Genomic DNA, 27,054 nt, shown 5'->3' with positions numbered 1-27,054 from the left:
TGTCCTTCACTTAATCTTTCAGAAGGCCCTTAGATAATCCTGCTTGCAGGCTAACGGGTTTTGGGAAATTGGCCATGTAAGTCATTCTTCTTGGAAAGAGAAGGGATTGATGCACTGTCACTAATGTTCCTAGAGCATAATACTAGAAGTCTCTGTCCATTCCATCCCAAGAGATGATTTATACAGGTTGTAAACAAGGGCTGGAAATGGGCACATATATTAATCTACAAAATTCTTATGTATCTCATTGTCTAGAAAGCATATATGCATACAACTTTTTAATGTTTCTATTATAGAATAGGAAAAAGAAATCTGTCTTTCAGTGCCTTGAATGGAGATGAAATTTAAATGTAAAAGTTGAATGTCATTATTGTGAATTAATACTACTCAGGAAAGTTTATAAATAAAAGCTGAGATCCAGACACTTTTCCCTTTCTAAGCAATTACAGTATGTGACTATGAAGCTTGACTTTGGGCTTGGCTTTCTCTTTGTCCATTCCTTCCATTTGGAGCACATAAAACACTACTGTGACTTCTGAAAAAAGAAAGAAAGAAAGAAAGAAAGAAAGAAAGAAAGAAAGAAAGAAAGAAAGAAAGAAAGAAAGAAAGAAAGGAAGGAAGGGAAAGAAAGAAAGAAAGAAAGGAAGAAAGAAAAGAAAGAAAGAAAGAAGGAAAGGAAAGGAAGGAAGGAAAGAAGAAAACTCACTAACAGAGATCTGAAAAGCATTGAAAGTAATATCTGACCATTAATATTATATTAGGCAAAAAAATAAGGGAGTTGTATAAAAACAGTTTGATATTTCTCTGTTTCTTGGTGTTTTGAGATTTTTATCTCATTCAATTTATAAATAGTCAATGAATTAGATGGAGGGGAACATAGAGAAGGAGGCAGTCCAGATTTTGACAAGATACTCAACTAAGGGAATGCATAATAACTAAAATGAGATCCTTAGTTACAGTGGATTCCTAATGAGAACAAGCATGACGATTAAAGAAGTGTAGTGCCATGGCCATCATATATGGCTGGGCAGATTTTGTGAGGTGCTATACACTTACACTGCCAGAGTCATGCAACTCCGTGGCCCGGGGTGATGTCCCAGGTAATTTAGGGCTAACCCAGATAAACCAGTTAAAATAAATTACAGAATATACATTTTGTTATAATATGTTACATGCATTCTAGAAAAATAAATCTCATATCATGCAATCTTTCACTAAAAATAACAAGGTTTATTGGAAAATAAGGTTGAAGCAGGTGATTCAAAACATATGCAACTTTGTAACTAGTGCACTAACAAAAACAATAACAATTTTTAATTTTTTTTGGCCACATAGCATGCAGGATCTTAGTTCCCTGACCACGGATTGAACCCGTGCCCCCTGCAGTGGAAGTGCAGAGTCCTAACCATTGGACTGCCAGGGAATTCCCTAAAAACAATAACAATTCTAACCAAGATAGTACCACAGTTAAAGTGCTCAAGAGGATATTGCATCCATAAAAAGGAAAGAATTTGAGATCAGAAATAATTATATTCAGATAAAAAAATTAAAATATATGCTCAGTTAATAAAATGTTGGGTATTTCAGAACATGAAATCAGTAAATCAAAGTTCAGTTTAAGGGACTTCCTTGGTGGCACAGTGGTTAAGAATCTGCCTGCCAATGCAGGGGACATGGGTTTGATCCCTGGTCTGGGAAGATCCCACATGCCGTGGAGCAACTAAGCCCGTGTGCCACAACTACTGAGCCTGGGCTCTAGAGCCCGCGAGCTGCAACTACTGAGGCCTGCATGCTCTAGGGCCTGCATCCTGCAACTACTGAAGCCCACGCGCCTAGAGCCCATGCTCCACAACAAGAGAACCCACCGCGATGAGAAGCCCATGCACTGCAACGAAAAGTAGCCCCCGCTCACCACAACTAGAGAAAGCCTGCGTGCAGCAATGAAGACCCAACAAAGACAAAAAAAAAAAAAAAAATTCAGTTTAAGAAATTATGCTAGCACTTGGAAAAAAGGGATGTATAAATGACTATCATGAATAAAAGGATGAGACATGAAAAAAATGATTAAAAAAATCTAAAATGTATATCATAGGATCCTAGAAGCATAAAACAGTACATGGCTCAGAACAAACAATAAGAAATAATAGAAAAAATTTTCCTATAGCTATATAAAGTCTTTTCAAACTCAAAAAACCTACCAAGTACTAGAAAAAATTAAGGAAAAGAGATCTACATGTATACAATATTGAATTTTAAGAATGAAGTAAAATTCTACAAGCATTAAGAAAATAACCTGTCAGAAAATTTGGGTAGCAGATATGTAGGTTTGAGGGGAGAATATTTTTACCTACGAATTCTATGCCCAACTAAGCTATCATTTATGTGCAAGGGTAATAAAGAGATAGTCTCAGATTTGCAAAAACTCAGAAAGTATACTAATAATTACTCTTCCTGGAAAAATATTGTTTAAATAGTTTTAGAAAACTGAAAATGGAAATAAATCAAGAGTTTAAGAAATAGAGACAAGTTATCAGAGCCATGGCATTGGTCACTGAAACCAGTAAGCTTTGAAATTAATGGATGATGTATAAAGGTTATGAAATCAATATTAACGGCAAAAACTCTTCAATATAGAATCTAAATAATGTACAAAATAAATCAGTAATGTGAATATCAGTTGCTGAGATTATTAACAAAAACTAGGTAGAAGGAAAATACAAATGAGGGTCTAAAACCATTATCCATGTCTCATGTTACATGTGAGAAGGGAATAAATATTTTTACACTCGTGTTGGTAAGGAAATATAAATTCCAAAGGTCTTTTTAATAAAATTAAAATGACTACTAGGAAATTAAACCAATTCATGTAAATACTGAAAAAGAGCTGGTGAAATGTAATATATCAAAGAAGTACAATTCGTCAAATATGGAAGTAGCAAGTTGCCTAAAATAATCAAGAAAGTTATTTAGAAAGCATAAATGCACTTAATTAGAACTAAGAATGTGGACATAATCACTGATAAAAACCTAAAAGAATTAGATAATACTTTATCATATCTCTGAAAATATATTTGAAAGTAAGATGAAATTAGTGATTTGAAATCAAAATTCCTTGGAGAAGAGATAGAGAATAAGAAGAGATAAATTAGTATGGAAGAAATTGAGAAAGTTGTCAATGAGATTTCCCTCTAACCCCAAAGAAAATCCCCAGGGCAAGATTTTGTAGCCCCAGGACCCAGGTTTTACAGGTGGAGTCTTTCTAAGCTTCAAGAAAAGATCAAACTTTTTTACTCAAATTCATACTATTTTAGAGGTATGGATCAGGAAGAAAGCTTCCAAACTCATTTTATGAAATACTGTTAACAATGAGAAAGATGATAATAATGTAAGAAACTAACTATATTATTTCTTTGTCTCTGATTTCTTTGACATGGCTGAATCACAACTTTTATAGGCTCACAACAACACACACACACGTGTATATATGTATATGTATGTATGTATATATGTAACATAAATATATATATAAACAGTTCTTTTGAATTTTCATTATATACCATAAAATTCATTATTCACCTGTTTTGTTTTGTTTTTTTTCTTTTTTGGCTGCACTGCGCAGCTTGCAGGATCTTAGCTCCCCGAGCAGGGATCAAACTGGGGCTCTGGCAGTGAAAAAGCTGAGTCCTAACCACTGGACCTCCAGGGAATTTCCTCATTCACCTGTTTTAAGTGTACAACTTAATTTTAGAATGTTTCATTTGACCCAATAAGATTTCTGCTGCCCATTTACAGTTAATCCATGTTCCTATCCTTAGCCCTAGACAATCATTAATACACATTCTGTAGGTGAATTGTCAATATTCTGGACATTTCATATAAACATAATCATATTTATGAAATATGTGAAATGAAAATACTGACTTCTTTCACTCCACATAATGTTTGCAAGCTTTATTCATTTGTAGCAGCTATCAGAACTACATTTTTTAAATAGCCAAATAATATTCCATTTTCTGAATCTACCACAATTTATTCATTCATCAGTTGATGGACATCTGGGTTGTTTCCACCTTTTGGCTATTATGAATAATGTTGCTATGTACAAGTTTTTGTGTAGACGTATGTTTTCAATTCTCTTGAGTATGTACCTATGGGTAGAATTGTTGGATCATATGGTAATTCTATGTTTAATCTTTTGAGGACCTGCCAAACTGCCCTTAGCAAAGGTTCATTTCAATTACTGTAGTTTTTACAACTATAGAATTTCTATTTGGTTCTTATTGATAATTTCTACTTCTTTATTGATATTCTCTCTTTAGTGAGATGTTGTTGTCATTCTTTCTTATTTATGGTTTAATAGCAGCTTTGAAGTCTTTTTCTGCTGAGTTTAACTCCTGGACCCCATCAGAATCAAATTCTATCGCCTGCCACTTTTCCTGAACATGTGTCACACTATTTTGTCTCTTTGCTTGTCTAATTTTTTAAATGGATAACTAGATACTTTAGATCATATACTGTAGCAAGTCTGGATTCTGATTACCCACTAGGGCTTGGTTTTTTATTTTTGTTTGTTTCTCAATGACCTGTCTAGACTAATTCTGCAAAATCTATTTCCCACACAGTGCAGGTCTCTGATGGTGCAACTCTATTTTTCTCCTTGAGTTTATTTTATTTTTATATATATAAATTTATTATTTATTTATTTATTTTTGGCTGCGTTGGGCCTTCGTCGCTTGTCGCTGTGTGCGGGCTTTCTCTAGTTGTGGCGAGCTGGGGCTACTCTTCGTTGCGGTGTGTGGGCTTCTCATTGCAGTGGCTTCTCTTGTTATGGAGCACGGGCTCTAGGTGCGCAGGCTTCAGTAGTTGTGGTGCGTGGGCTCCGTAGTTGTGGCTCATGGGCTCTAGAGCCCAAGCTCAGTAGTTGTGGTGCATGGGCTCAGTTGCTCCGTGGCATGTGGGATTTTCCTGGACCAGGGCTTGAACCTGTGTCTCCTGCATTGGCAGGCGGATTCTTAACCACTGTGCCACCAGGGGAAGCCCCTCCTTGTGTTTATTTTTAAAGTCTGGCTTCCTAGAAGTCATCCTTAAAGTTAGCACTGCTTAGTGTTCTGCTAGTGATTTGTCATAATTGGTTCTTGATTCCTGTGAGGCAGTAAAACTTCCATCCTTTGCAGATAAATCTGTGTGTGGCTTGGGGAAGGCTTTCAGATCTGTCCCATGTCTAAAATGTCCGCTCTAGTCCCTCCTGAGTGGGCGCAGCCTAGCATGTGTGCACAGCTTTCTAGACCTCCAGCAGTGAGTATACTGTTAACAAGGCCCTTTTGGCCCTTTCTTTCGCTGATTCTCTCTGTTAAACTTCTCTCTGGTTTTGTTGCTACTAGTTTCATTGCGTTATTAGCTTTCTCTAAACTGCCGACCACTAACAAAGTAAAGGATTATGTGTTTACTTACTGGCTTTACAGTGACTTGAAGTAGTAAGTAATATGTAATATGCTATTTTCTATTCTTCTTTAATCACTTAAGGGAAAATAGTGTACATTTGGAGGGCAGAAGATCTATTGATTGACTCGTAACAGAGAAATGAACCAAGAGTTTCCAAAATTGAACCGAAGGGTGGTTCCTACAATAAAATAAAGGACCAGTATCTTTCCCTTAAGACACTGTCTCTTTGAAACAGCCTCTGGTCTATGGTATCATTTCAGAAGACCAGGAGGAGTGACTGAGAAGGTGTATAGGTTAATGTATGTGCTTCTCAGCTGCTTTTAGTAAAGGTACTTTCAGGGCACTTGGCTCCCACTCTAATTTTTTTATTTTTTAATTTGGCCACGTCACGGGGCATGTGGGATCTTAGTTCCCCAACCAGGGATGGAACCCACGCCCCCTGCATTGGAAGCGCAGAGTCTTAACCACTGGACCGCCAGGGAATTCCCACACTCTAATTTTTAAAGACGACATATTCCTGAGGTACCATCTGAATTGGGGCATCAGGATCAGGAGGCATCTGGGTGGTTTAGATTATTCTAAAGGCCCAGTAAGCTATAGCACAGCAGCAGTGTAAAAGGTCAAAGTGTTCTGAAGAAACCAATAGAATCACCAAAGTCCTTAGTTTCCACCTAGGTAAGAGATCCAGGCTGTCATGAAGCTCCAGTGGTAATGTGGGCTATGGTTTGTCCAGAGGTTGCCAAACTAACTGTGGTGGTATCTTTGAATTCATTACCTGCTTGAATGCATTTTTCACAGAGCATCCATTCAAAAGAATACAGACACTTAGTGTATAATTCAATAATTTTTAGTAGATTGATAGAATTGTGCTACCATCCCCACAATCAAGTTTTAGGACATTTCCATCACCCCCAAAACTTCCTTCATGCCTATTTGCAGTAAATCTCTACTCCTACTACCAGTCCCAGACTTGTAGATTGTACCTCAATAGAACTGTGTTAAAAAATAATGCAAATAAAATCTTATCATGTATTGCTTCTTGTAATATTAATTGTATTTATTGTTAAAAAATAAAATATTTGTAAAACTGAAAAGAATTATACAGATACGAAAGAGGAAAGGAGTGAACAGTAGAGGAAAAGTACTTAATGATGGGGTCTGGAGACACTTGAAACTAGAGTAGCTCCACACTTCAGTGGTTTACTGAGAACCCATACCCTTGATGCTCAAAGGCCTGCAAAATTCTCCTTAGAATCATGCAGTGGGGATATTAAATTATATTAGCATCCAGGAGCAGCTTTCATGTAAGTTATTGCCAGTTCTGTTAAAAACATACCCTAGTAGGTTTTGGAATTGAATGTCTCTCCTGTTTTATTTTCCCTTTGAGCCTTTTTGTTGACTGTCTCTGTTAGACTGTCTTACACAGAAAGATTATTTCAGCTGGGAAGAGCTAAGCTAGATTTTTCCATAAAAAGCATATGGGTAATTTCTGAATTAAACATTGAAATAAAGTTTTAGCCTTTTTGCCTAGTAAAATTAAACTAATTGCTATGGCCTGAATATTTGTGTCCCCCCTCCCCATTCATATGTTGAAGTTCTAATGCTCAACATGATGGTATTTGGAGGTGGGTCTTTGGAAGATGCTTAGGCATGAGGGTGGGGCCCTCATGAATGGGATTCATGCCCTTATAAAAGAGGCTTCAGAAAGCTCCCTCACCCCTTCCACCATGTGAAGACATGGCAGGACACAGACAGTCTGCAAACTAGGAGAGGGCCTTCACCAGAATATAACCATGCTGACACCATGATCTTGGAATTCCCAGTGTCCAGAACTGTGAGAAATAAATTTCTATTGTTTACAGGCCACCAAGTGTGTGGTATTTTGTTATAGCAGCCTGAATGGACTAAGACACTAGTCTTAGAATGAATCCCCTGTTGAAATAGTAATTGTATTTTCTTTCATGTTAGAATGTCATTGGCAACATTATCTTCATCATCAAAATTATTTTATTGTGTTTCAAGCATCCCTTTCATCTTAAGCATAAGCAAGTCACTTCTGAGAGAGTTGTCTTTGTCACTATGAATCTCATGTTAGTCGTTGTTTGTTCAATCCTTGTCCCCTTTTCCAACCTATTCAGGGTAAAACTCTCTCATAATAGGGATTCACAGTGGACTATACATGGCCATCCTTATTAATTTTAATGGCAGGAGTGAATGAATTTTAAAAAGGCTATTCCTCACTTGCACTCATCTACTTCTTTACCCCATTTTGAAGTGGTAATACTTGGAAAGATACACTTTAATATGGGTTGTGCTTTCTGCCCTGGGGAAGCCAGTTTTGCCTATGGGACAGTAAAGAGGAGTCATATGGTATATTGGGAACAACACAGGCTTAGAAACCAGATAGTTCAGCCTCTGCTCTTTTCAGCAGTGCGATTTAGGGGAAGACCCTTTACCTCGCTGACCTCAGTTTCCATTATAGCAAAGTGGAGATTTTTAATTCTAAAGTTAAGAGCAGGACAGGACACACATAGAGATAGCTTTAAGGATAAAGTTAAGAACAGAAATAATGTTATAGGTAAGACGTGAGGGTATGGATAGAGTTAGGATTAAATGGAAAGTAAACGGTAGAGTTAGCTTTGGTTTAAGAAATAGGTTCACTAAATTTCTGTCCCTCTGCTACATGGAAGCAAGTGTGAAGGATGAAGCCTTTATCACCACTTTTTCCCAGAGTAACTATGATGAGAAGAGGTTTCCTGGCAACCCACATTGGACATAGAGTGTGGCGCAAAATGAGTGTTTGTTTTGTTAAGCCACTGAGACTTTGGGATTGTTTTTTACTGCAGCTTAGCCTGAGCTATCCAGATGGGTTCAGAAATCTAAGAATCCTAGTAAGCTGTTGATTGAGAACACCTTTAGCATGAAAAGAAATCTCATATAAAAACATATATTTCTTTTCACCTCCATTTGCCTTGATTTTGGCTTAAGTGACAGGCAGCCAGGTTCTTTCATGTTATTTGTATAGGTGCTGAACTAGGTGGTGAATCTTTTTGAATTAGGTGGTGAATCTTTTCTACTCAATAAATGTACTATTTGTTATAGATGCTATGCTACCCTGACCAGATCCTACCTTCAGGGCTGAAGGGTTTATTCCCCAGGTGATGGGAGATTGTGGACTTGACAACTTTCAGGTATAAGCCCTCTTGGGGAGTTGCCTCTGTTGAAGAGAATGACCTGGCATAAAGTTATACATCTCTCTTGGGGACAGTGGTGGTATAGAGGATTGGCCCCCTGCTTCAACTTGGGACAACTCTGAAGCTTCCCATGAGAGTCATCTAAGTGTGATATTGTTTTTGTTGTCCACACCTCTCAATTGTCTTTCCCCTGGTGTTATATTCTTTGAGTACATGCAGAATTAGTCAGGAAAGGTGATACTTTTTGGTTAAGTATGTCTTGGTGAACTTATTTTATAGAATTCAATTTAACTTTCAAAGAAAATGAGGTGAAGTGGTATATTTTCCCTACCAAAGATGCAGGGGGAATAAGTCCTTATTGTATCTACATCACAGCCCAACTTTTCCCTCTGCCCAGTCATCCTTTCTTCCCTTTCCCCATGCAGATGGGTCCCAAGATCACTTCCTAATAAACATCCTGCACACTTATTTCCATCTCAGAATTTATATCCCAGAGGACCCATCTTAGAGCTATTTATGTTTAAAAGTGTACTATGGGTCACATAATATTTGAGAGCCACTATGCTGTCACCTATTCCTGTTGGCATTGCCTATAAAAATACCTCTTTCTAATATATTCAGCTTTCTGGGTGATATGTTAATATATGTCTAGGGGAATATACAAGGAGAAATGGGCCTCAACCATGGAAATTGCATTGACTTAAGGGGGAGCTGATTAACTGTGTGGAAACTGTGTGTTTCTGCTGTAAGCAGAAATGTACTGCTGCCTGATGGCAAGAAGCATCTTTCTTTCCTCAGACCACGAAGACCTTCCAGTACAATGGGATGTGGCACTCCAGTCTTCCTCTGCCCCTCCTTCCCTTTCATTGGTAGTAACAACTCCAGGTCTGTGCCATCAGAAATTTCAGGCTCTCTCTATTGCCTCGCTGTTGGGGAAGAGTAGTCCCTAGCTTCAGTGGTACAAGATATTTCTAGCCATGGGCAGCAGTGATGCTGTTTCAAAGTGGCAGTTCAACCTTTATCCTTTGACCCATTCCTAGGACTCAACCTAGTCATGGTTGCAAAGGAATGAGGTATTCCTGCTTTCTTCTCAGGGAACTGAACTCATGCCAGTGGGCTCACTCAGCGTCAGGAAGGTACAAATGTTGAAAGAAAAGGCCAATGTATTTTGTCACCCATGGCTCCAGGTATGGAGGAACAGAGCAGCTTAGTATGGTGACCCTGATGATTGCACAGGTATCCAAAGCCATTTGGGATAGGGGTCAGTTAAGGTGATCAAGTCACACCACATGACTGAATAGTGGGGAGTTGTAAGGCTCCTTTTGGCAACAGGAACAGATAATACAATGCTCACAAATACTGACGCTCAGTATATGTCTGTTGAACATAGAGTGGCCGCTATCAACTGGGGATAAAACCATCAATAAGATAAACATGGTCCTTTCTGTTCTTGGGGAGCTTAGAGTTTGATGGGAATAAGATAGCAATGATACCTATAGCAAGGAGAGCATATGAGCCACCCCAGGGCCCTGCTCAGGTTAAGGAAAGTAGGATAATTTGAGAGTGCAGTTATTCTGCTTACCAGGCATCAGTGATGTTGTTATTAATATTGAGCTTGTTGTTTACACCTCTTGTCTTTCCTCAGGTGTCATAGTCTTTGAGTACATAGAGAAGAGTAATATTTTCTGGTTGTATTTGTCTTTATGAACTTATTTAACAGGTTACAATTTAATTTTCCAAGAAATGAAGTGGTGTATTTTTCCCTCAAAAGATGCAGGGGGAAAAAAAGACACGTGACATATTAGGCAACATTTAATAAATTTAATAAATTAATAGGAAGTATCACAAAAACCTGGAATGGATAACATACAGGAACCAGGAATAAGACAACACTTTGCAACCACTCACAAAAAGTACCACTTGATGAAAGAAGACTTACAGGAAATAATATAAGGCAGTCTGTTGCACGTGTCTTAAACAGATATACATATATAATAGGACATCAAAATGATCTGTTTGACAGTAAATTCACCACGTTTACACTTATCACATGGACTTTAAAACATTTATAAAAGTTGTAGGTTTAACATTGAACTGTAAGCTTTATATCCAAATGAGTGTACTTGTTTCATACCGAACTGCACAGAACTTATGAATAGCACACAATTTGAGAATAATTACTGTGTTGGGTACTATTAAGTACTACTACTTGATGGCATAAGAATTATTAACAAATGTGCTGTAAGCTCTTATCATTCAACTTATTGCTAGTGCTTTTGAAAATCTGTGGTTTATATTTTATTTCTTTGTAAAACATGTGCTATGAGCTTGCCCTGATAGTTCAGGAAAGAAATCAGATGTTTCCAATTTTCTCTAATACTCACAATACTTCAGATCTGATTGCGTGGTCTTTGTAAAGACTGCTGAAGGATTTGCTTCAGCCCTTCTTATATCGCCTACTCTGCCTTTACATTAATACGAATTGATGGATTTATGCATCATACACGGCATACATGCGGGACACCACCTGTATGTGCAGAACTCATGCTCAGTGCATGGTGTGTTTCTTCAGACATTTTCGTTTCAGTAAGAATTAGATCTCATTCAGTTTCATATAACTGTTTTAATATGCAGTTCAATGGAGCCAACAGGCAGGTAGACTTTACTCTCATGTCATAATTGGGCATGCTCGAGCAATTGACCGGCATTTGGCAGTGTTGCAAATCACGCAGGGACTGTATGAGTTTCCACAAATACGTCCGTTGGCTCTCCCACCACCCTTGTGGCAGACTGTTGGATTTATCTATGCTGTGTGTTGAGGACACACGCCAGGGGTTTTAGAAATTCAGATTCTGCCTTCACCAATTTCAAGATACTCTAAGGTGTGTAAGTAACTGTCAGGCATAAGAAATAGCATTATGAACTCTTCAGAAATTGATCCACAGTTGTGTGACATGGACACACATGGAAATACAGTTACTGGAAACCCTTGTACACTCTGCACACAGCATAGACTTAATGGTCTGACTTTAGCAATGCTTGAAAACCTTTCACGGTTAACAAACTAGTAAAATGGTACTGAACTCTTAGAGAGCAGCAGGCCCAAGAATGAAACAATGGCCAACACTTATTGTAACACAACACTACATTTTAACAAAGATTGAAACTTCTGGTACATAATTGCAGTACAATGAAGAGCTTGCCACTTTTACAAATTAGCTGCAGCCTTTGCCTGCACTAGAGAGTTTGGAAGGATCTGTAAATGAGATACATTTTGTTTAAAATCCAAATGGAAACTCTGTATTTCTGTTTTTCCCGAAGTTCAGTAAAAGCTTCTTTTTAATTACTTTTTTTTCCACATTCTAAGGGCCCAGTTCTGTAGTCCTTAATCAAGCAAAACTTCCAAGCTTTTGATCATCTATGCTTCCAACACAAGTTTTACTCAAAAATGGACTGCTAAATTAGGTCCTATAGATAGAGGTACCATAATTAATATACTAATTTAATAGGGCTCAAAATGCTAATTTCATTTTGTGTGTAGCACACAAATTTCCAGGATCCTGAGATCAAAACCCAATTGATGATGAACCCTGGATTGGGAAATAACTCTGGGATTTTGTTTCCCAGTTTAATCATGGAATTAGGTATTTACTAAGGACCAGAATGAAGACACTAATTCCAGTTTGCTTGTCATTATAATCAGAATTTGAACATTGTCTGTAAGAAGTGAAAAGCTATTATTGGTGTATATATCTCGTATCATCCTTCCACTTCTGTAGTCCTGGTTAACCAGCTGCTATGTTAAAATACCACTGTGTTTGGTGACAGACATTGCAGTAAAATATCAACAGAACATTCTGACAATGTCAAAATTTCCCCTATGTGTGACAACAAGGCTAAGTTCTGCCTTTGACTCACTAATAGTTATGATAGATTATCAGAAGGCAGAACCTATCTTACTGTGTTTATGTGTGTAGATGAGCTGAGCAAGAATTTAAAGTGTATATTTACTGTTAACCAGGAAAAAAGATTTCACTGAATTTGTTCAATTTTGGCGTGGTTGAAATGTAACCACTGTCCTGTGCATCATTCTGGTCTCCTGCAAATGCCACCTGAGATGAAGATCAACACTTCCTTATGTGAAAAAGAAAAAGAGAGAGAGAGAGAGAAGAGGGAAAGAAAGAAAGAAAGAAAGAGAGGGAGGGAAGGGGGGAGGAAGGAAGGAAGGGGGAAAAAAATCAACATGTTTGCATCAAACAATCAAAGTAAGTTATTCTCAATCTATTATAAACAGTAAATATAGAACCCTAAATCTCACTATTGTAAGCATGATTGTAAAGTACAGGATTGCAAAGCTATATATAAAAACAACTTTTTCAGACAGCAATATTTACATTAGGTATGACCGACAGAAGAATTATAGAACAATTTCCTACATTTGTAGCTTTACTGTAGGAAAAGACTGCACCACTCTTTCTCACACACTACTAATCCTTTCACTAACCACATTGGAGGGATTAACTGGTAGCTCCAAATTCTCGATTTGCATCTCTATACCGGCCTCCTGGTCATCAGCTTTCTTAATCACTGGTTCATTGGTGTGCCGGTAAATGTTAACATTAAGCTCCCTCCCAGACAAAGCAGTGGCAGCAACTCTCGGGATTTGTCTGATCGGAGGCTTTTTATCTGCCTTATAATTGCAGCGCAAATAGTTGGAGAAAGCCCTTCGGTAAACTTTGTTGAAAAGAGTGTACACCAGAGGATTAATTCCTGAACAAACGTAGCCAATCCAAACAAAGACATTCAGAAGTTTTTCCATTAGCTTTTGATTACAAGCCTTCCCACAAAGAACCGACAGGATATTAGTAATAAAAAACGGGCACCACATGATCAGAAACACAAAGAAAACAATGCCAAGGACTTTTGAGGCTTTCCGTTCATTGTTGATAGCTTGCATGGTGCCCCTTGGCCGTCTTTCCTTCTTCTTCCTTCGGCGTGGGTTCAAATTTTGGTTAGGGTTTGCAGAGTTCTCTTCATCAGTATTCCTCTTGCAGCACTTCAGGAAATCCAGGCTTATTCCGGGCGGTTCCTCCGTGTGGCCGTGCAGTAACATCAGAGCTTGTCGGCGAAGGACGTGGATAGTTAGACAGTATGTAATCACCATGATCGTCAGCGGTATGAAGAAAGCTACGAAGGACCCAATAAGAACGAAATTTGGGTCATTCAGCACGCAAGTGGTGTTGTTGATGAACACCTTGTCTTCATCCCTCAGTCCAATCACTGGGATAGGAACTGATACACCTACAAGAACAGAAAAGAAGGTAGGACATCGTTACAACATACTGAAGGGTCGCACAGATTTGTACAGTGAGATGCATTTAATTGCATTTCACTGAAGAAAATTTAGATCTATCTGTTGAAGGCTATTCACAGCATAAATGGGTAGTCACATGAAAGAGTAGCAGTATGATATCAGAAAATGACAGCTTTTTTCAAGTTAGGAATGCCTTCTCGCCAAATTTCCCGTAGATGATGTGGAATTATCATTATTGAGATAATTATAGGTATGGTTGTGCATAAGAGTGGTTCGTGTCTTTTTTGTTTTATCTCCAATTCCTAGAACTGTCCTGGCTCATAGAAGGCACTCAATAAATATTTGTTGAATGAGTGAATAACTTTGCATCTATACTCAATGACGTCAATAAATTCAACTGTTCATTTTTAAGCATCTTCCAAATGCAATAAAAATGATGTGTATGCCACCTACAAGAGTAATTATAGCATATCAGGGTTGGCTGAGCTTTTAGCTGAGGACATCTTTTCCTGAGGAAAGTGGTCAAGAAGAGGAACTTCTGTGTGTGTGTCCTTGGGAGACAGGGCCTAGGAGCTCTGGAGTTACTGGAGATGGAGAGGATAGTATGGCCCCCAAACAGGAATTAGATCTGACCACAATGTGGACATAATCTATGCAGAAACTGAAAGGACTGTCTTTTTAGTAAGCATTTTCCTGAGACTCTGTGCTTAAGCAGGGTCAAGAGACAGATAGAAATGCTGAGTTGGGAAAGATACAGTCCTCCCATTTCTGTGTGGAGTTTTGAACTCTTTTGTTTTTTAAGAATACTGAGAGGTAGTAAATTGGTAAGCACTTCCATTAATAAAGAAGCTCACAGGCAGAAAATATCAACAAGGAGGTGGGAGCAGAAGGTGATCTTATGCCTCAGCATAAGTAAGAAACCTAGAAATTTTTAGAAATCATTATGGTAGATCTCGAAGAGGTCCTACATCAATAAGTAGGGATAACTTGCAAGTGAAATTCAAATTTTAATGTTAATTTATTCTTTCTTGTGTCCACAGGAACTTGAAGCCTGGGAAAATTCAGATTGCATTTTTAGGATTCTATCAGAGATTATTATGAGGAATCCTGAGCTGGTGGATATCTGCACTATGAACTGTGAGAGGTGATAGAAGCGCACTCTCAAAGAACATTGCTGGCTTTAGGAACACACAGGGAACAGTGACAAATCTGAAACTGAAAGTCCCTATAGATTGTCTTTCTTTTTTTTTGCCACACAGCGTGGCTTGTGGGATCTCAGTTTCCCGACCAGGGATTGAACCCAGAATCCCAACTGCTAGGCCACCAGGGAACTCCCCTACAGGTTGTCTTAACACACTTTGGTAGGTATAGAGTGTTTGGCTGGATGATCAAGAAGGAAATAAATGGTAAATGTTTCTTTGCTAAGAGCTCGCTGAGGATGTTGATTGGTAATTAATTTCTAGGAAGACATGAGGAAGAAAGAGTCTTTGGAAAGTGATCTTTAAGCCTTTTAACTCAGACCCTGAATTTCTTAAATGACCGTTTTTTGTTTGTTTGTTTGTTTTTTCTAGAGAAAGAGGCCAAGTGATGGTATGAGAACCAGTGATAGATGTGACAAGACTTCTTGGGGTATTGGTACATGCCTGCAGCCCTGAACCTGGGCATGCCATTCAAGAAAGTAAAAACGGCTGTGAAAACTAGGAGACACTGCAAACAGAAAGTGTCCTCAGGTAATACAGTGCAGGATCCGGTGAAAAGACCTTTGAACTCTGGATGGGAAGAGTGGCAATTATCAGAAGGTAATATTCACCTAGTTTGATGAACCACGCAGATTACATTTCTTAAGAGTTATAAAATGACAGGGAAGAATGTGGTCAGTTTGTACTGTTAGGATCTTTATTCCAAAAGTTATAAATATGAGGGAATATCTAGAAAGAGTGTAGATCCAGCTTGCCTGAAAAAAGTCAGTATTGGCTTATCCTTCATGAAATGTTTTAGTGAGGATTAGGCTGCAGGAAGTTTTCTGGAGTTAAGGAACCTAATATGAGATTAAGAAAAGAGGGACGGGTTACTTAAACACAAATCATTTATAAGAGAAAAAATTAGAGAGAGAACCTAAGATTAAGAGAGACTTAAAAGACCCATCAAGCAATTATAATATGTGGACATTCTTGGGATCTTGATGCAAATAAATTTTAAAAAATATTCATGACACAGGTGGAAAGTTTGAACAATGTTTGGCCTTTTGATGATATTAAATAATTTTTGTTTATTAATTTTTAAAAGTGATATTGATATTGTGGTTATGTAGAAAAAAATCTTATATTTTTAGATATAGATACTGAAGTATTTAAGGATAAAGTATTATGATTCTGAGGTTTATTTCAAAATAATATGGGAAGGAGAAGTGGATGGATGTATGAATGAAAGAAGGCAGTCCATAAACTGATAAATCTTGGAGCTGGGTAATGAGTACATGGGTCTTTATTATATAATTCTATCTAACTTTACAATCTTTGAAAGTGTCTGTAACAAAAGTTTAATATTTAAAAAATTGAAGAAATTAAAAGAAGACATAGAAGTCCTTTCTGAAACAGAGAAAGAAATGGCTGTTAGATCTCAGATCATAAAAGTCTCTAAGATTTACTACCACTGCTAACTTTGGAAGTGATTACTTCTAGAGCAAAAGTCTTGGCCTCCTGAGTGGAAACGCTCAACATTTTCATATAAATATAGAGAAGAAGGTGATTTTCTGACAAAATGTTGGTAGAAAGCTATGTTATACTTTCTCAGGATCTTATAGCAAGACCAGAGGAGGGGTATAGTGGAATGGCTCCCCTTCCAAACTGCCCCCCTCCCCTGCCCTCCAATAATGTGGGAACCAGAGCCTGAGGCTAGAAACTTGATCTGGGGAGTTTGCATTCATTCTGGAGGAATCCTGACAAGGGTAGACATATCTACACTCAGGAAACAAGTGCTGGAGTGGAGATTCAATTCCCAAGGAAATGCTGCACAATATTTTAGGTATTTCTAGATATCTGAAGTTTCTAGGGAAGGCCTCACACTCTGATCAGAAGATCAGTGGAAGTCAGCATTACTCAGAGCCCAGCTCTGAACTGGTATTAGCTTGTTTCTGTTAAAAGATTTATTCACTTTCCTAAAGGGTTCTTGGGCCTAAAAGTAAGCCTGTTGAGAGACAACAAGAGAGGGTAGCAGAGTGATCCCAGATGAGCTAAAGGTGTTATTGGGTATGTGAGGCCAATTTTATCCCTGGCGTCTATTTGTATAATTTTATGTACATTGAACAAAGAGTGATTCTAAAGCTGCCTTTTATTGAGTCTATCTTGTATGCCAGGCATTGAGCCATGCATATTACTGACGTTAAAGATATAAAATGTATTATCTCAATTTAGTTAAAACTCCTAAAATACAGATATTATTTGGTGAAGGAGCTTAACCATTTTACCAAATCTATATCATCACTAGTTTTATTTGTTTTTGTTGTTTTAGAAACTGTGAATGCAGTCAACAAAACAAGAAACTCAAGTTCTTTTGTCAGTATCTGGAAATGATATATAAATAATAGCAACTAAAGCAGCATTAATAACAGTATCTATTGTACAGATTATCTTAATCAATACTTAAAAAAAAATTAAAAGTATATGTCAGCAGTTTTCAAAGTGTGGTTCAAGGACCCTGGGGGGCCTCTGATACTCTTTTAGAGAGTTTGCTATGTTTCCCTTTTCCAGCTATTTATCTTTAAAACTGCATTTTCTTTATAAACTTCAACCCAAATAACGTAAAACAGGTTGAAAGCAGATACATAAATGAGTATCCAACTATATTTCCCCAAAACTAAATATTAAAGAGATTTTAAAACTGTAAAACAATGTCGGCCTTCTCTCAATTATTTTTGGGAAATATAGTCTATTTTTATAAAAAATATTTATGTTAACATTAAATGGATTCATTACTGTTATTTAAAATGAAATGATTCATAAATATGTTGAACATTTCTCAGTTTTAATTTATATTATAATAAATATCAATAGGTATAATCCACACAAACAAAAGCTCTTTGAGGTCTTCAATTATTTTGAAAAGTATAAATAGGTCCTGACACCAAAGAGTTTGAGAGCTGCTGTTCTATATTAATGGATGAAGTTACATAAGCCCTGGAGAGTTAAATTCAGCAAATTTATAAAGTCTTTCTCAGTATTTTAAATTTGTCAGCTAGTAGAAATTCAGGTGATGTTAAGTCAGGGTAAACATAAACAACATCAATAATAGCAACTAAATATTTTACATGCATCATCTCACTCATTGTCGTAAAAATTATGAAAGGCGCATGTTATTTGGTGAAGTTAACTTCAGAAAAGTTAAATTAATTTAGCAAGTATAATGGAGCAGTATTTGATATTTTTAAACCTTTGATTTGTCCAAGGAGAAAAAGTGAAAATGAACTCCAAAGAAGATATACAGATTGCCAACAAACACATGAAAGAATGCTCAACATCATTAATCATTAGAGAAATGCAAATCAAAACTACAATGCGATATCATCTCACACCGGTCAGAATGGCCATCATCAAAAAATCTACAAACAATAAATGCTGGAGAGGATGTGGAGAAAAGGGAGCCCTCATACACTGTTGGTGGGAATGTAAATTGATACAGCCACTATGGAGAACAGTATGGAGGTTCCTTTAAAAACTAAAAATAGAACTACCATACCACCCAGCAATCCCACTACTGGGCATATACCCTGAGAAAACCATAATTCAAAAGGATAAAGAAGATGTGGCACATATATACAATGGAATATTACTCAGCTATAAAAAGAAATGAAATTGAGTTATTTGTAGTGAGGTGGATGGACCTAGAGTCTGTCATACAGAGTCAACTAAGTCAGAAAGAGAAAAACAAATACCATATGCTAACACATATATATGGAATCTAAAAAAAAAAAAAAAAGGTCATGAAGAACCTAGGGGCAAGACAGGAATAAAGACGCAGACCTACTAGAGAATGGACTTGAGGACACTGGGAGGGGGAAGGGTAAGCTGGGACAAAGTGAGAGAGTGGTAGTGTATATATGGACATATATACACTACCAAAAGTAAAATAGATAGCTAGTGGGAAGCAGTTGCATACCACAGGGAGATCAGCTCGGTGCTTTGGGACCAGATAGAAGGGTGGGATAGGGAGGGTGGGAGGGAGGGAGACGCAAGAGGGAAGAGATATGGGGATATATGTATAACTGATTCACTTTGTTATAAAGCAGAAACTAACACACCATTGTAAAGCAATTATACTCCAATAAAAACATTAAAAAAAAAAAAGAAAGAAAATACCAGGTATAAATAACAACAATTGCAATAATAATAACTACTTTTTACTGAGTGCTTTTTATTTGTCACACACTGAGTCATGTGTTTTATAATTATTATATACTTTCATATATTATTTAATCCAGACAAAAAACATAAAAAGAAGGAATTATTAACTAGAATTACTAAGTCTTTCTGAAATTAACTTCAATAAATCTATATCATCTTTAGAATTTTAGAAACAACAAAGATAAGTTATAATCCACATTCGGCTGAAAATATCAGGTACTACTTCAACCAATAAACAGTCAAATATTTTGCATGCATTATCTCACTTAGTTCTCAGAAAACCCTGTAAAAGTGATTAGTATTCATTAAGGTTACTTAAACTCAGAGAGAAAAAAATACTTTCAATAAACATGTGGAGTCTTAACATTTTAGGAACACTGAATTCAGTAATAGTTATAGTTCAAGTTTTTATTGAAAATATGTGTTACTATGACTACCACGACTACTAACTATCATTTATTGAGTGCTTACTAACTTTGGTACTGTATCTGCAGTATATACTTTATATGCATTATTTTATTCTAGCCTCATAAAAGCCATAAAATAACTTGGTGCAGTTATTTTACTTCAGATAAGGCAAGTAAGTTCAGAGAATGTATAAAGATGTTCACTTTATTTCTTGAAGCCTTGAATTCAAGCAACACAGATCAATTCTCTTCAATCAGATAATAATACCATATGCCAATGATTCTTAGATGTACATTTCTTTTAGATTTTAACATCTTCTAATGTGTGATGCATCTTACAATTGATAGTATCTTACAATCAGTGTTGGCCAGACAGTAGTCATTACATAGTGTTACATTGTCAGCATATGTGTGAGCCTGGTCTGATAAACTTCTTTTGACATCTTCTGGTAAGATCAAAATTACCAGTAGCAAAATTTGCAAAATGGCTATCAGCAGCATGGTAATAGTTCACTGTGAACGAAAAATTATGTCATAACAGGCAAAAAGAGGGAGTGTTCTGAACAAGGCATCCTCAACAGCATCCAATGTCACAGAAGGGTCTAGAATTTGAAACATTTCCTCTGTCTTTGAAAATGAGGAGGTCACTGGTGATTATAGAGAGAACAATTATAGTGGAGTAGTGAAGACAGGAAACAGATTGCCAAAAGATGAATAATAAATGGTAATTAGATAGAGGAAAGAGAGATTATAAAGTACATTTCCTGGAGCAGATTGACCAACATCAAATTGAAAACATAGATCAAGGGAATTTTTTACTGAACTGCAGGTCTATCTCCTAGGTATCTATTTTCATGAGTTTTTCATGGAGAGGAATTTTTTCAAGGACACCTAGGAGGATGACACAATGTCAGGCTGATGGGAGTGGTCCCTTGCCTCACGGAGTAATAAGTGAGTCCCTTGACAACGGGAATTGACAGCAGAAGATGAAGGAACTATTTTCAGAGAAGAACATAGAAGACAAAACAAACACAAGCAGTGCTGCCTTAGTTCTCAGGTGACAAAGTGTGACTGAGAGTTGGAGAAACATTTTGCATACTTTGGCAGATAAATCAGTATTGTGTTGATGCAGTGGGAATTTTAAAGAAGTCAGAATCAGGTTGAGAGTCAACTTTGAACTCAAGGAGTTTTTAGCTTTGGGAAGAGTAGGAACCTAGGCATGCATAAATGAAGGATATCGAGTAAGGAAAAGACCTTAAACGACTTTGAGGGAAGTGGAACTAAAAGAAGAAGATTCTTCGTTAGCAGGAAAGCATGAGAAGACAGTTCATGAGGTGACAAAAGGAGTGCCCAGGGTTTGTAAGATAAACTTGGGTAAGAGTTTGTGGACAGCTGGGTGTTAAAAAGAAATAGCAAGCACCAAATGGAGTCATCTGCCTCCATGACGGTGAACCAAGGCTTAATAGCAGTCTCAACTTCTCCCAATAATGTGACTTTTAAGCAATCTGAAATTTCCTGGTCAGCACTAATGATGTAATCTGCATAATAAGACCCCTTCCATTACCTTTCTCCTCAAACGAAGATGACCTAACCTGAAATAATTCTTTTCTTTTGCTAATAGCTTCCTTGCCCCACTCTCCTTCTGCCTGTAAAAACCTTCCATTTTGTCCAGTCCCTTGAAGTGCTTATCTATTCACTAGATGGGATGCTACCCAATTCATGAATCATTGAATAAAGCCAATTAGATCTTCCAATTTACTCAGTTGAATTTTATTTTTTAACAGTGAGGGAGGTCCTAGGGAGGTCCAACTATAATATGGCTGAGTGCATGAGGAAGTGAAATTTGAGGTAATATCGAAATATGGCAACATTACTACTGATGGGTAGCAGAATATGCCACCCCAAAATATGCGTCTTTGGCATAAGGATTATTTTGAGTTGATTATTTTGAGAAATGACAGACACAAGAGAAGCTCTGAAAACAGCCTAAGAGAAATTTGCATTTACAAAGGAAATCTCCATTAGTAAACATTTTCCTCTCTGTACCTGGAAGAGAAGGATGACTAAATCATAAAAGAATCTTATCAATGGAGAAGAAGCCCACTTAATTCTGCATAACAAACCTAACCCTTGTTTACCTAGCTTTTCCTGGTCACCTCTTATAACTGGTTTCCCCCACCCCACATCTTTATTTGTCTTTAGCTGAAGATGGTATTTAAGGTGATGGCTTGCACCATTTGGGGGAGTTACTTAGTTTTTCTGGGTATCTCCCATGTATACATAAAATATACATGTTGATAAACTTGTTTGTTTTCTCTTGTTAAACTGTGTTTTATTATAGGAGTCTAAGCCAAAAACTCAGAAGGGTAGAGGGAAAATTATTTTTCCTCCCCTACATTGCTCACAAGCTAATGAAGATTGAGGAAACTAAGATTATATTTAAGGTACAATAATATGCTTACGCATTAAAGGTGAAAGCCAGTAGAGTGGAAGAGCTTAAAGATACAGAAAAGAAAGGTTAAGATGATAGGTAAAGGTCCCTGAGGAGGCAAAGTTGGAAACAGTTGGAAAAATTACACTAGGACTAAAGACTGGTTGTTCCTTTCTATTAGAAGACATAGTAGTATGAATGGGTGGCAGAAATTATTGGGCCCTATACAAAACGGTAGAAGAGAGATGAGAAGAAAGTGTTAAATGGCAAAAGAACAGAGTTGTTAACTGGATGCACAAAGTGATTTAAATGTATATCTGTTGATTCCACAAAGCAGTGAGAAATACGGAGAGTAAATGCAGATAGATGAGTGTGGATAGTCAGCTTTCTTAAAGATAAAATCAGACAGTTGAACACCCTTACATGCTATTGGAAAAATATTCAGGAGAGGGAGTTTGAAGATGCAGAGAAAAAGACATTGAGTAATGAAGCCAGACCCTGAGAACTTGAGAAAAAATAGACTCATGGGTTCCAGGAAGAAAGTCGAGACTTGGGTAGAGGGTGGCCTCAATTCTCTTGTAACAGGTTAAAAAAAAAAAAGATTATTATACAAGGGAAAGAAGAGAGTCTAAATTAAGGGAAGAGTAGAGGGGATTGGGAGAATAGACAGATTTTTGGAGCTATTTAGAAGTTCCATTGATAGGATATGGTGATTGATAGGATGTGGCATGTGAGGGAGAGGCAAGAGTTAATAAGTAAATGAAAATTTCTGTTTTGTGTCATTAGGTAGATGGAGATGCCATTAAGCACAAGAACATAGATGAAGGAGAAGGATTTTGGCAGTGAAAGTAATGGACTTACTTTGGATTGTGTAAAGCTAGAGATGTTTGTGAGTATCAATATGGAATTCTCTGTGAATATAGTTGTTTAAAACTCAGGAGACAGGTGTGGGTTGGGAACAGGGTCTTTCTTATAAAGGGAAACTTCAAGGTCATGATCTTTCAGGGAGAACTTTGGTGAAAAGAAGAGTCATACAAAAATCTAGGGAAAGGGTTCCAAACCTTTTTGTACCTAAGGATCTCTTCTTAGAATAATGTTTTGAATGTATAAAATAACATACAGGAGATTGCAAAAGAAATAAATTATTTTGACATTCTGCTATCAAAATATTAAAGATAAAATTTAGAAACAGTAATATATGCAGGTTTTAATTAGCACATTAAATAACAAGATCTAGTAATGGGCCTAACAGCTCCTGAAATTTGAAATAGTGATGAGCCTCTATCATATGGCAAGACATCTGCCACAACTGAATATGATTTTCAAGTATTTGTAATGCCTATTGGTGATACTGTTACAGATATTGCAAATTACTATTTTGGTTTATTGCTTACATTTGTAATTGAAGTAAATCCCAAATTTCAGTTATAAGTTAGTTAAAATAAAGATGCAGGGAGGGAGTGGCCAAGATGGTGAAGTAGAAAGGCCCTGAGTTCACCTCCTCTCATAGGAACATCAAAATTACAACTATTTACAGAACAACCATCAATGAGGACAACCTGAAGACTAGTAGTAAAGATCTTTTACAACTAAAGATATAAAGAAAGAACCAAAATGAGACAGGTTGGAGGGGTAGAGACACAATATAGTCAAGACCCATCCCCCTGGGTAGGTAAACCGCAAATGAGAGGATATTACAATTGCAAGGGTTCTTCCCAAGGAATGAGTGGTCCAAGCCCCACGCTGGGCTCCCCGCCCAGGGGGCTTGCACCAAGAAGACAAGCCCCCAGAATGTTTGGCTTTGAAGGCCAGTGGGGCTTACTTTTGGGGAAGTTGAGGGCTGTAGGAAAAAGAGACTCCACTCTTGGCACACACAAAGCCTCACAAGCTCTGAGACCCAGGACAGAAGCAGTAATTTGAAAGGAGCCTGGATCATAACCACTTGCTATCTTAGCCTCCTGGAGAGGCAGGAGAAAACTGGGATCCACCCTGGGGACATACATGCTAGCAGCAGCCATTTTGGGGAGCTCATTCTACCATGAGGACACTGGCACTGGCAAGTGCCAATTTTAGCACCAGAGGGCACAGGACCCGGCCCTGCCCACCAACAGGCCAGCATTAGCCTCAGGAACCCCTGGACTGTGCCACCAGACATGACGGGACACAGCCCTGCCCACCAGCAGCCAGCAATCTTCACACTAGGCAGGGCCCAGCAACCAACCAGACTGGGGGCCAGCCTTACCTACAAGCATGCCTATAGTAGTCAGCCCACCACAAAAGAAGGGCCCGTGCAGCTCACATAGATGACACCACTAGAGCATGTAGCTCTGGTGACCAGAGGGGAGTGCACTGCTGAAAGGCATAGGAAGTCTCCTACATAAGGCCACTTCTCCAAGGTCAGGAAATGTAACCCACCTACCAGAAACATAGAAATAAAAACAGCAAATTAGGCAAAATGAGGCAGCAGAGAAATATGTGCCTAAAGGAGGAACAAGATAAAGCCCCAGAAGAACTAAATGGAGATAAACAATCTATCTGATAAAGAGTTCAAGGTAATGATCATGAAGGTGCTCAAATAACTCAGGAGAAGAATGGATAAACACAGTGAGACGTTAGAAGTTTTTAAACAAAGAGTTAGAAAATATAAATAAGAACCAAGCAAAGCTGAATAATACAATAACTGAAATAAAAAATAAACCAGAAGGAATCAACAGTAGATTAGATGATACAAAGGAACAGATCAGGGAACTGGAAAGCAGAGCAGTGGAAATCACTCAGGCTGAACAGAAAAAAAATTTTTTTTAAATATCAGGACAGTTTAAGAGACCTCTGGGACAACATCAAGCCTATGAACACTTGCATTATAGGGATCCCAGAAAGAGAAGAGAGAGAAAAAGGTGCAGGGAACTTATTTGAAGTCATAATAGCTGAAAACTTCTCTAACCTGGGAAAGGAAACAGACATCCAGGTCCAGGAATCACAGAGAGTCCCAAACAGGATAAACTCAAAGAGGAACAGGCCAAGACACATCGTAATTAAAATGGCAAAAATTAAAGATAAAAAGAGAATCTTAAAAGCACCAAAGGAAAAGCAACAAGTTATGTACAAGGGAACTCCCATGAGGCTATCAGTTGACTTTTCAGCAGAAACTCTGCAGGTCAAAAAGAGTGGCATGATACATTAAAAGTGATGAAAGGAAAAAACCTACTACCAAGAATACTCTACCTAACAGGGCTGTCATTCAGAATTAAAGGAGAGATCAAGAATTTTGCAGACGAGCAAAAGCTAAAAGAATTCAGAACCATGAAATCAGTTTCAGAAGAAATATTAAAGGTACTACTCTAATTGGAAAAAAAGACCACAACTCCACAACCAGAAAAATGAAAATTACAAAAGGAGAAAATCTCATTGCTAAAGACAAATATATAGTAAAGGTAGTAGATCAATCACTTATGAAATTAGTAAGAAGCTTAAAAGACAAAAGTAGTAAAATCATCTATATCCACAGTAAGTAGTTAAGGGATACACAAAACAAAAAATTTGTAAAATATGATGTCCAAAACATTAAAAGGGGGGAGGGGCATAAAAATTCAAGTTTGTTAAAATGCATTTGAACTTAAGAGATGGCAACTTAAAATAATCATATATTTATATAGATATGTATAAAGCTCATTGTAACCACAAACAAAATCTATAATAGAAATACACACAAAAAGAGAAAGAAGTCCAAACATAACACTAAAGATAGTTATCGAATCAAAAGGGAAGAGAACAAAAGAAGTATAAATGAATAAAATAGAACTACAAAACAACCCCAAAACAATGAACAAAATGGTAATAAGTACATACCTATCAATAATTACTTAAATGTAAATGAATTAATGTTCCAATCAAAAGACATAGAGTGGCTGAACAGATACAAAAATAAGCCCCATCACTATGCTGCCTACAAGAGACTCACTTGAGATCTAAAGACAAGAGAATGAAACTGAGGGGATGGAAGAAGTTATTCCAGGCAAATAGAAATGAAAAGAAAGCCAGCACAGAAATACTTATACCACAAAAAAATAAACTTTAAAATGAAAACTGTTACAAGAGACAAAGAAGGACATTACATAAGGATCAAGGGATCGATCCAAAAGAAGATATAACAATTGTAAATATATATGCACCTGACATAGGAGCACCTAAATGTGTAAAGTGAATATTAACAGATAAAGGGAGGAATTGACAGGAACACAATAATAGTAGGGGATTTTAACACTCCACTTACATCAATGGACAGATAATCCAGACCAAAAATCAATAAGGAAACACTGGCCTTAAATGATACATTATACTGGATGGACCTAATAGATTTATATAGAACATTCCATCCAAAGCAGCAGAATACACATTCTTTTCAAGTGCACATGGAACATTCTCCAGGGTAGATCCCATGCTAAGCTACAAAACAAATCTTAGTAAATTGAAGAAGATTGAAATCATATTAAACATCACATTGCAACACTATGAGATCATAAATCAACTGCAAGATAAAAACTGCAAAAATCATAAACACATGGAGGCTAAACAATATGCTGCTAAGTAACCAATAGGTCTCTGAAGAAATCAAAGAGGAGATCAAAAAATACCTGGAGACAAATGAAAATGAAAGCACAATGATCCAAAATCTATGTGATGCAGCAAAAGCAGTTCTAGAAGGGAAGTTTATAGTGATACAAGCCTGCCTCAGGAAACCAGAAAATCTCAAATATACAACCAAACCTTACACTAAATGAACTAGAAATAGAACAAAACCCCAAGTTAGTAGAAGGAAAGAAAGCATAAATATCAGAGTAGAAATAAATAAAATAGAGACTAAAAA

The 27,054-nt window shown here is 37.2% G+C and overlaps 1 protein-coding gene across 1 annotated transcript in view; it reads right to left on the bottom strand.

Moving 5' to 3' along the window:
- Positions 1–13,113: 13,113 nt before the first annotated feature.
- Positions 13,114–27,054, bottom strand: part of HTR2C (5-hydroxytryptamine receptor 2C) — a 114,096-nt gene continuing 100,155 nt past the window's right edge. The window contains exon 4 of the mRNA XM_059910727.1: positions 13,114–13,937. Coding sequence (XP_059766710.1) covers positions 13,114–13,937 — 824 coding nt within the window. The remainder of the gene's footprint in view (positions 13,938–27,054) is intronic.

This window comes from Balaenoptera ricei, chromosome X (genome assembly GCF_028023285.1).
Source record: "Balaenoptera ricei isolate mBalRic1 chromosome X, mBalRic1.hap2, whole genome shotgun sequence".
Taxonomy (NCBI): Eukaryota; Metazoa; Chordata; class Mammalia; order Artiodactyla; family Balaenopteridae; genus Balaenoptera; species Balaenoptera ricei.
The sequence above is the reverse complement of the archived record's forward strand: the minus strand, read 5'-3'. Positions and strand labels throughout refer to the sequence as shown.